The 11,199-nt window shown below is 46.1% G+C and overlaps 1 protein-coding gene across 3 annotated transcripts in view; it reads left to right on the plus strand.

The window, feature by feature from the left end:
• Positions 1-11,199, plus strand: part of SNTB2 (syntrophin beta 2) — a 57,365-nt gene extending 46,166 nt beyond the window's left edge. For 2 of the 3 annotated variants that reach the window (XM_032771392.2, XM_032771395.2), the window contains exons 6-7: positions 4,385-4,569; positions 5,207-11,199. In XM_032771392.2, the coding sequence (XP_032627283.1) occupies positions 4,385-4,569; positions 5,207-5,299 (278 nt within the window). In that variant the 3' untranslated portion in view covers positions 5,300-11,199. The remainder of the gene's footprint in view (positions 1-4,384; positions 4,570-5,206) is intronic. The other variant, XM_032771393.2, reaches the window with a different exon arrangement.

Genomic DNA, 11,199 nt, shown 5'->3' on the forward strand with positions numbered 1-11,199 from the left:
CAGAGCAGCAGATGTGTCCCTTGCAATCCGTGGGCAGCCTGATTTCACGCTGACCCAGTCTGTAGCATTAATGGTACAGCTGATGCATTAGCATGGAAATGCTTCACCTTCACTACACGCATTCAGGTCAGTTTGGTCACTCTCCTGCACCCATCCAAGGGCAAGTAGACCCCTTCTCTGCCCTTGTGCTCACAGTGAGCACAGAAGGAGCACTCCAAGGATAAGGCCATTGCGGAGAAACTAAATGAATTCTTTGCATCAGTCGTCTTGGCTGAGGATGTGAGGGAGATTCCCAAACCTGAGCCATTCTTTTTAGGTGACAGATCTGAGGAACTGTCCCAGATTGAGGTGTCATTAGAGGAGTTTTTGGAACAAATTGATCAATTAAACAGTAATAAGTCACCAGAACAAGACAGTATTCACTCAAGAGTTCTGAAGTAGCTCAGATGTGAAATTGTAGAACTAACTGTAGTTGGTAACCTATCATTTCAATCAGCTTCTGTATGAAATGACTGAAGGATAGCTAATGTGATGCCAGTTTTTAAAAAGGGGCTGCCAGGGTCACCTCTGGAATTACAGGCCAGTAACTCTGACTTCAGTACCAGGCAAACTGGTTGAAACTATAGTAAAGAACAAAATTATCAGACACATAGATGAATGTAATTTGTTGGAAGAGTCAACATGTTTTTTGTAAAGGGAAATCATGCCTCGCTTATCTACTAGAATTCTTTGAGGGGGTCAACAAGCGTGCGGACAAAGGAGATCCAGTGGATGTAGTGTACTTAGATTTTCAGAAAGCTTTAGACAAGATCCCTCACCAAAGGCTCTTAAGCAAAGTAAGATGTAATGGGATAAGAGGGAAGGTCCTCTCATGTATCGGTAACTGGCTAAAAGACAGGAAACAAAGAGTAGGAATAAATGGTCAGTTTTCAGAATGGAGAGAGGTAAAAAGTGGTGTCCCCCAGAGGTCTGTACTGGGCCCAGTCCTAGTCAACATTTTCATAAATGATCTGGAAAAAGGGGTGAACAGTCAGGTGGCAAAATGTGCAGATGTTACAAAGCTACTCAAGATAGTTAAGTCCCAGGCAGATTCCGAAGTGCTACAAAAGGATCTGTCAAAACTAGGTGACTGGGCAACAAAATGGCAAATGAAATTCAATGTCGATAAATGCAAAGTAATGCACATTGGAAAACATAATCCCAACTATACATATAAAACGATGGGGTCTAAATCAGCTGTTACCACTCAAGACCGAGATCTTGGAGTCATTGTGGCTAGTTCTCTGAAATCATCCACCCAATGTGCAGCGACAGTCAAAAAAGCGAACAGAATGTTGGGAATCATTAAGAAGGAGATAGATAAGACAGAAAATATCATATTTCCTATATATAAATCCATGGTACGTCCACATCTTGAATGCTGTGTGCAGATGTGGTTGCCGCATCTCAGAAAAGATGTATTGGAATTGGAAAAAGTTCAGAAAAGAGCAACAAAGATGATTGGGGGTATATGAGGAGAGATTAATACGACTGGGACTTTTCAGCTTGGAAAAAAGACAAGCTGGGCAGGGGGGATAGAACATGTAGGGATAAAGTGAGGAAGGCTAAAAGCCACATAGAACTGGACCTTGCAAAGGGAATCAAAACCAATAGTAAAAGGTTCTACAGCCACATAAATAAGAAGAAAACAAAGAAAGAAGAAGTGGGGCCGCTATACACTGAGGATGGAATGGAGGTTAAGGATAACCTAGGCATGGCCCAATATCTAAATAAGTACTTTGCCTCAGTCTTTAATAAGACTAGTGAGGAGTTTAGGGATGATGGAGGGATGATAAACGGGAATGTGGATATGGAGGTGGATATTACCGCATCTGAGGTAGAGGCCAAACTTGAACAGCTTAATGGGACAAAATCGGAGGGCCCGGACAATCTCCATCCGAGGATATTAAAGGAACTGGCGCGTGAAATTGCGAGCCCGTTAGCGAGAATTTTTAAGCAATCGGTAAACTCGGGGGTTGTACCGTACGACTGGAGAATTGCTAACGTAGTTCCTATTTTTAAGAAAGGGAATAAAAGTGATCCGGGTAATTATAGGCCTGTTAGCTTGACGTCTGTAGTATGTAAGGTCTTGGAAAAAATTTTAAAGGAGAAAGTAGTTAAGGACATTGAGGTCAATGGTAATTGGGACGAATTGCAACATGGATTTACTAAAGGTAGATCGTGCCAAACCAACCTGATCTCCTTCTTTGAGAAGGTGACGGATTACTTAGACAAAGGAAATGCGGTAGATCTAATTTACCTCGATTTCAGTAAGGCGTTTGACACGGTTCCGCATGGGGAACTGTTAGTTAAATTGGAAAAGATGGGGATGAATATGAAAGTTGTAAGGTGGATAAGGAAGTGGTTAAAGGGGAGACTCCAGCGGGTCGTACTGAAGGGTGAACTGTCAGGCTGGAAGGAGGTTACTAGTGGAGTCCCTCAAGGATCGGTTTTGGGACCGATCTTATTTAACCTTTTTATTACTGACCTTGGCACAAAGAGCGGGAATGTGCTAATAAAGTTTGCGGATGACACAAAGCTGGGGGGTATTGCTAACACGGAGAAGGACCGGGATACTATACAGGAAGATCTGGACCACCTTGTAAACTGGAGTAATAGTAATAGGATGAAATATAATAGTGAAAAGTGCAAGGTCATGCACTTAGGGATTAATAATAAGAATTTTAGATATACATTGGGGACGCATCAGTTGGAAGCAACAGAGGAGGAGAAGGACCTTGGGGTATTGGTTGATAGCAGGATGTCTATGAGCCGCCAATGCGATATGGCCGTTAAAAAAGCAAATGCGGTTTTAGGATGCATCAGGCGAGGTATTTCCAGCAAGGATAAGGAGGTGTTAGTACCGTTATATAAGGCGCTGGTGAGACCCCACCTGGAATATTGTGTGCAGTTCTGGTGTCCCATGTTTAAGAAGGATGAATTCAAACTGGAACAGGTTCAGAGACGGGCTACTAGGATGATCCGAGGAATGGAAAACCTGCCTTATGAAAGGAGACTCAAAGAGCTTGGCTTGTTTAGCCTGGCCAAAAGAAGGCTGCGGGGGGATATGCTTGCTCTATATAAATATATCAGGGGGATTAACGTTAGGGAGGGAGAGGAATTATTTAAGTTTAGTACTAATGTAGGCACGAGGACGAATGGGTACAAACTGGATATTAGGAAGTTTAGACTTGAAATTAGACGAAGGTTTCTAACCATTAGGGGAGTGAAGTTCTGGAACAGCCTTCCGAGGGAAGTAGTGGGGGCAAAAGACTTATCTGGCTTTAAGACTAAGCTTGATAAGTATATGGAGGGGATGTTATGATGGGATAGTTTAATTTGGGCAATTGATTTTGGATTATCGGCAGATAAGTCTGCTCAATGGTCTGTGAGGGGATGTTGGATGGGATGGGAACTGAGTTACTGCAGAGAATTCTTTCTTGGGTGCTGGCTGGTGAGTCTTGCCCACATGCTCAGGGTTTAGCTGATCGCCATATTTGGGGTCGGGAAGGAATTTTCCTCCAGGGCGGATTGGCAGGGGCCCTGGAGGTTTTTCGCCTTCCTCTGCAGCGTGGGGCATGGGTCGCTTGCTGGTGGATTCTCTGCAGCTTGAGGTCTTCAAACCACAATTTTGAGGACTTCAATAACTCAGTCATGGGTTAGGGGTTGTTATAAAAGTGGATGGGTAGGGTTCTGTGGCCTGCCTTGTGCAGGAGGTGATCATATTGGTCCCTTCTGACCTATGAGTCTGAGTCTATGATAGAGGTCTATAAAATCAGACTGGTGTGGAGAAAGTAGATAAGGAAGTGTCACTTAGTCTTCCTCATAACACAAGAACTAGGGGTCACCAAATGAAATTAATAGGTAGCAGGTTTAAAATAAAAGGAAGTTTTTTTTCACACAACATACAGTCAGCCTATGGAACGCCTTGTCAGAGGATGTTGTGAAGGCCAAGACTATACAAGGGTTCAAAAAAGAACTAGATAAATTCCTGGAGGATAGGTCCATCAATGGCTATTAGCCAGGAGGGGAAGGGATGGTGTCCCTAGCCTCTGTTTGCCAGAAGCTGGGAATGGATGACAGGGGATGGATCACTTCATGATTCCCTGTTTTGTTCATTCCCTCTGGGGCACCTGCCATTGGCCACTGTTGGAAGACAGGATACTGGGCTTGGTGGACATTTGGTCTGACCCAGTCTGGCCGTTCTTATATTCTTAATGTTGAGACACAGGGTCCAGTGCAGCGGTTGCAGGCTCTGTCTTTGCAGTGGGGGTGGGGGGTCTAGGGGGCATGTTCTCTGAGCTGGCTGGCTGCTTCTGAGGTTCTGTGCTCTGTTTCTGTGCAGGCTGCACTTTGAATGGTCAGGAGGTGAAGCTCACAGTCCATTATGAAAATGGATTCACTCTCTCCAAGGAGGAGGCAGGCTCCAGTCGCACCCTGTTCCTCTACCCCTTTGAGAAGCTTAGAGTGTCTGCAGATGATGGCATCAGGAACCTCTACTTGGATTTTGGTGGCCCTGAGGGGGAGCTGGTGAGAATGGGGCTGGGGATGTGCCGTGATGTGTATTTTGTGGAGTGGGAAGGATTCGGGCTTGTCTGTTGTCAAACTACTGTGTGACTTGAGTTAATTTCAGGTGCTCAAAGCCTCTCTCTCCCATCCCACCCCCTGTGGCCCTCACCTGCCCTGGGAGATTCCACTCTCACAAGCTGGGTACCATTGGGCCAAAGGATCCCTGTCTGCTTAGACATACCAGGAGAGCCAGTCCTTCCCACACCATGCTGGTGGCTGATCCCTAATCATTACCATGCAGACACCTCGCTCTCAGATCCGAAGGGGCAAGTGGATTGAGAGTCTGTTGCTTGTTGAAGCCAGACTGAGCAGTATGGCCTCATGGTGATCACAGGCCCTCGGTGCTTTGGGCCCAGCTTTTCCATCACCTTTGGAATTGGGAGTGTGGGATTGGCGGTTCCCAGGGGGAAAGCCCAGCTCAGGATCTGCTCTTCCCTGCTGTGTGAGAAGCTCTTTGTAACCATTGGGCTCTGTGGTAGAGTGGGAGCTGAAAACCCTGTCTTGGGGTGATCTGTTTGCAATCTGTACACTGACACTTCTGCTCCAAGTAGAGCCCTGTACTGTGGGACTGACAGCATCTCTTGTGCTTTCTCTCCAGACTCTGGACCTGCACTCTTGTCCGAAACCCATTGTTTTTATGTTGCACACTTTCTTGTCAGCCAAAGTCACCCGTATGGGACTGCTTGTGTAAGAGGTGAAAGGTCCCAACAGCCCTGAACTACACATCTACTGTCCCAGCAGCAAAAAAGCACAAAAGACCCTAGTTTGTGGTGTCCTTCTGCAGTACCAGTGCCTTGACAAAGACTGATTCATGCCAGAACCATGATGGTGTGGAAGGAAGTTCCTGCCCTCCTCAAAGCCATAGCCAGAAACTCCAGCCTCTCCACAGTCCCCTGGAATAACTGCGCCACATGCCTAGAAAATGCTGAGGCCAGGCTGCTGCTGGTAGCTGAATACTGAGATCAAGGGAGATGTGGTTCTCACATTCTCAGTTTCCAGCCACTTCCTGGCTGCTGGCAATTTGAGACTCTTCTTCCTGACACTCCTGGGATTCGATTGTCATCCTGAAGACGCAACATAAAGCCGAGCATCCAGCACTCATCTGTTGCAAGAAGAGCCATTGGCATGGGACTGTGAGTGGGGAGGTTAGGGTCGGAACTATAACCAATCCATATGATGCCATTTTTATTGCTTACCAAATGTGCCTTTGGTGTAAGGCGGGTTGGTGCATTACTGGAGATGGAGATGAGGAGACTGGGAGTTCAGCGCTGGTCACTATGGAAGAGTGTTCCATGAGCCCCCGCCCTCAGCTCATTCCAAGCTGACCCAGCTCCCTCTGTTGCCACAAAGCCACTTTCCCAGGGATCCTTGGTAAGGAAGAGGCCTGTCCTCACTAGCCAGTGGGTTTAGATCCCCCTTGCCGAGTGGGATGGATAGAGAGAGTTCGGTCACTTTTCTGACTTGCTTTGGGCACCTGGAAACATCCTAAATACAGAGCACTTGGTGCTTTTCGCTGATGCTTCTTATCGAGCCCCTCGATGGTCAGATGTGACAGGACAAATGCCACATGGCTGGATCGGAGGCACAGAAAGGCCAGCTGGTTGCGTGTTCTGAGATGAGCTGGAATGTGTAAAGCAGCTGATGCCCATATAGTGATGCACGCAGCCTCTGGGCCTGGCAACTTCCTTCTGAGACACTAGCAGCACCCTCTCCTTTCCTAGTGCTGGGCTGCCTGTCTCCCTCTGCCTGTGCCAAGCCCATGTGCCCAGGTGTGTGTGTGCTGCAGAGAGATGGGTGACGGGGGCCTGTGAATGACTTTGAAATACCTAGGAGACAAGGTGGGGGAGATGGTATATTTTATTGGACCTACTTCTGTCGGTGAGAGGGACCAGCTTTCCAGCCACGCAGAGCTGTGTGCATGGTTGCAATGCTTGTTGGCACAGCCTGTCCCATTCCTAAAGAAAGTATTCTGATGCATCTGCAGGCCCGAGGGGAGGCAGCTCATCCACCAGAGTCGGGGAAATTGCAGTGCTTCCTTCACTCTGGTGGCAAAATTTGAACACAAGGCTTTCGGAAGCCCCCTCCCAGCACATCACTGACCTCTTCCCGAAAGGATTCAAGGCGCCCGGCAATGCAGCCTGGCTCAGAACTCTGAGAAACGGATTTCACTGCATAACCCAGACCTTCAGCAGGGCCTGTACCCTCCAGCTCTCTTCCTAGATTCCTGGTCTCTCTCTCATGCTTGGGAAGAGCTGTGCCTGGGACACCTAGAGATGGGGGACAGGGACTCCAGGAGCCCACTGCACACACACAGCAGGTGGCTTGGACAGTTCTTTGAGGCTCTGCTTGCTTCCTTGGAACAACTGTAGCACCTGCTGTTGAGAGTGTTTGATTCCCAGTGTAGGTTGCTCAGGATTAACTCCTGGGATTCAGCTTCGCAAGTTACCAGTGCTCAGAGCTTTCCGAGACTGGCTAGAGCCGTGGGATGCTTATGCTATCTGCAGACCAGTACGGTAGCCCATCTCCTTAGCAGCGCAGATCGACAGCTTGATGTAACTAGACTTAAGGTGAGAGTTCACAGTACAAAGCTTTTGGAGGTGAACCTAAGAGCGTGCTGCCTTGAGCATGGCCTTCCCCAGAACAGGCTCGCAGCATGTGAAGAAGTGATCCTGGAGGGCACGCTTCCTTTGTGAGGTATGAAGCAAAGCTGATTTTGCCCAGATTGTCCTGCCAGCACAGCAGCCTGCTGAAACCCTAGGGTGGAAGTGTTCTTCACAGGCCCCTCACAACCATGTGGCCTATGCCTGATGCCTAGCAGCTCACTTCCAAACACTGTTTTAGCAACCAGCAAAGGCCAATCAATTGAAACGTGTTTGTTTAAACAACAAATCGCACCAGGTTATAACATACTTAAAATAGTGTCTTAGCTGATTGGGGTTTATGAAGTGAATATAAGGTTAATATAAAGTGTGAGTTCCAGCACAGTACTGATTTGGATAGGTTTGTGTTCACCCAACAGACTGTTATCTGGTCTGTGGACCAATTGGAGGAGTTGTCATTCCAATGCAAGGCTGTTAAGCTCTTCAGTCTATTTTAGCTGCTCTTAAAGTGGATGTTTTAGCTCTAGTATGGTTGTCCCATCAGTATGGTGAGTGCTGGAAAGCACGAGTCTGCGTGGTGAAAAATCTACTCCAGGGACAGTAGACTAGTTCTAAGTCTCAGTTCTTAGACAACCCATAAAGAAATACTCCTAATGCCAGAGGGTGATTAAGCTGTTACCATTTTGGACTATTTTCTTATCTAAATGTCTGTGTTTTGTTTAATTTGCAGCTTCACCACATTGGTGGCTGTGAAGCATCTGGAATATTTTTACAAGTTAGAGGCTAGGCCAGTTTGGTCTCTTACCAAAAATCACAAGTTGACATAAATTAGAATTCTGGACAAGGTCCTGTCTTCTCCCAGGAAAACATGGCTTGCTAGGAACCATTTACGAGGGTAAATGTGGGGTCCATCAGCAGGGGAATATTCACACCTGTTGTACTGGAAAGTGTGAGTAGTGTCAGTATATCACATAAAATGGGACAGTCACCCCCCCCCCCCATATTATTCCTTTGTTCTGCAAACTACCTAATAAGCTGCTATGCAAATTTTGTTGTGCCCTGGCTGGTTTCAAGAGGTTAGATATCTCTGAGGATTTCAGGGAAGAACTTGTAGACTTAAGCACTTTCTCTGCTTTTTTTATTTTGCTCTGACACTTAAGGTTGAGTGGTTGCTATTTTAAGCTCCAGTGGTGGCCCCTGATTTGTACAGATCACGAGCAGTACTGACAAACTTCAGTGTAAATGCCTTGCTGTCAGTGGGGTGAACTCTTCCCAAATCGCCTGTCACTAGCAAAGCTCTGGTTGAGGTGGCAACTGAAATGTCAAGAATAGACGCCAAATTGAATTGCATGTGGTGGAGGTTTGGCTTAACAGGAGGTTTTCACTCATTTTGATTGGATTTGGATTTCTCTGGGAGGTGGAGGAGTGCTTAGTACTGCCTTGTCATGACCAACCACTGCAAGCTGAGCTGGCACCCCTTGTGCACGGAGTATGGTCTGCCTTCCCCTTTGCATCAGACACAGTATAGTTCATGTGCAGAAAGTTTCAGGCTGGCAGCATGAGCCTGTCTCCCAACAGATGCAGGTTCCTTCCTAGGCTTCACTGGGTTAGGAATGACATTCTGTCCTGTGTAAGCAATCACGTTTGAGCCTTTTGCCACAAAGCCTGAATTCGATCCTGACTTGCTTCACCAGTGAAGCCCCTGAGATCTCAGTCTCGTTCCCAGAGAACCTGTGTCCAAACCTGACCCATCTTCTCATTTGCATGAGCGTCAGTGTCCACTGAATGGAGGCTCAGGTCTGTTGCAGATCAGAGGTACTTGGGGGAACTTGCCAGTTTGCACTCTGCCTAGGTCTCCCCAGGGCTGTCTTTCTTTCATGCCAAATATCTGCCCTGTTACAGAATGCTGCATGCCCTTTTGGAACGCCATGAGCCATCGCTTACTCTGGAAGCTCAGGTCCTCTTAGCTTTTAAGGTTTTTAATGTTTTAACTTGGTATTAAAAGCCTGTTCTGCAGACTGAATTTCTGATGCTGAAGCCCCCACTGTGTCCCAGCTCCTCCCCAGAAGTGTTGAGGTACCAGATTTATCTGCAGTACGTACACTATGCCTCACCTGGCCTCATTTGTTTCTGGTGGCAGCAGGCTCCCCTCTTCCCAGAGCCTGTGTAGAGATATGGGGAAATGTTCAAACTCCTGGGAGCTTGCCCTATCTTTTCCCTGTAAGTAGGGAAAAGGGTCCCGGAATGTCTGCAAGAGACTCTACTCTCACTCTCTCCCACATCTATGCAAACCTCTGGATTTTTGAGGTGGTATGTTGGAAAGCTAGAAAATGGCCCATGTGGTGCTCCGGCTCCGCAGCTGGAGAGTTGTTACAGCATTCCATGTGGAAGATACGCCACTGAGAAGCATCCCATATTATCCTTGGAAACCAGAGAGAAGAGAGGAGAATATTTATGCTGAGCTTGTCTTTTCTATCCGGAATAAGAGCAGGCAAGTGTCTTAAATATGGGCCTGTCAGCCTGGATGACCATATGGTGGTGCGTAATTAAACTAGTGAATGGTGTTTACGAAACCTTACACAAGCTGTGTAGATTTTAAAAGCTATTGGTCCCCTCTAGTCAGTCAATTCCTTCTACCAACTCGTCTTCAGACACCATCTGTGGGATCAACTCTCAGAGTTAATACTCTGCAAAATCTTTGGAGATTCTTGTGCTTTCCTCAATACAACATTTCTGTCCCTGTGGCTAATTCCCACAACTGAAAGCAGACATGGCATGCAGGGCTTCATTTGTAATGAAAGAGGTGCCAGGTTTCAAGCAATTTTTGTACTTTCTTAACTGACACGCCAAGCCCAAAGGTGCCAGGGGCTCAGCCCTGGCAGAAATTAAGCACTGCTTGCATGTAGAAACCAGGCTATACTTTTCTTTAAAAGGAGGCCAGTAGCCTCTTCACATTAGATATTAAGCAATAAAGAAAATGGATGTGAAACTAGTAAAAGCAAATGTTCAAGTCTTCGGCTGTGGATCCCACTCCTGGTGTGCATGTGCTTTGTGGGATCCACATGGACAGAGCATCTTGAAGCACCACGGTTGCTGTAATGCTAAGTAACTGTTCTCTACAGCCAGCCCACCTCTGCCTTTTGCCTTTATGCTGCCAGGATTTTGCTACATGAGTTAATTCTGTTTCTGCTGCTGATCTCACAGCATCCTGGCCTGCAACACAGTACATCAAAACATTGATTGCACTTTCATGTTCTAGAATTTGGGGGAACTACAGGGCTAGTTCTACCTGGTTTTAAAAATAATTTGCAGTGACATCTTTTCTCTGCCGAAGAAAATTAAAAAAATAAAATCCCATTGGCACATCAATGTTTGTGGTGCTCCATTTTCCTTTTAACATATCTGCCTGTCTGGGATCAGCCAGTGTAGGGGATCTCACTACAGTGTATCAGTGTTAAGTTTACAATTTGAGTAAATAGAGCATTACAAGCCCCAGGTCCTAAAGACAAGAACCCTGTATAACTGCCCCAGGTCACCTGAATAATAAATTGCACCGAACCACTACAAGTAAACTTTTTTTAAACCTGTGCAAACTCTATGCTGTTTGATACGATATAATCAAGGCACAGACTTTAACACTCCCATGAAAAAACTAAAACAACATGCAGTCAATTCTGTTTTTGTATTCTTTGTAGTTAACTATTCATACAATTCTTCCTTTTTTGATGTTTTTAATCTCAAGCTTTTGGAACTTCCAGGTTACCAAATCCAAATAACCCAAGTGGTGAAAAGCAGGGGAGTTTGTGTATTTTACAATCACGTTAAAGCTTTGTGTGTACTCTATAAATATAGATGCATAGACAACTTATTGTCCCTTGAGTTGCATGTTAACTGTATAGTATTGTACATTACAATGAAAATGTAACCTAAGGGCAAGTGTAACCTTTATACTGTAAATAGCAATAAAGGCTTTTATGCTTTTAGATTTTTA

The sequence above is a fragment of the Chelonoidis abingdonii genome, chromosome 19 (assembly GCF_003597395.2).
Source record: "Chelonoidis abingdonii isolate Lonesome George chromosome 19, CheloAbing_2.0, whole genome shotgun sequence".
Lineage (NCBI taxonomy): Eukaryota > Metazoa > Chordata > Testudines > Testudinidae > Chelonoidis > Chelonoidis abingdonii.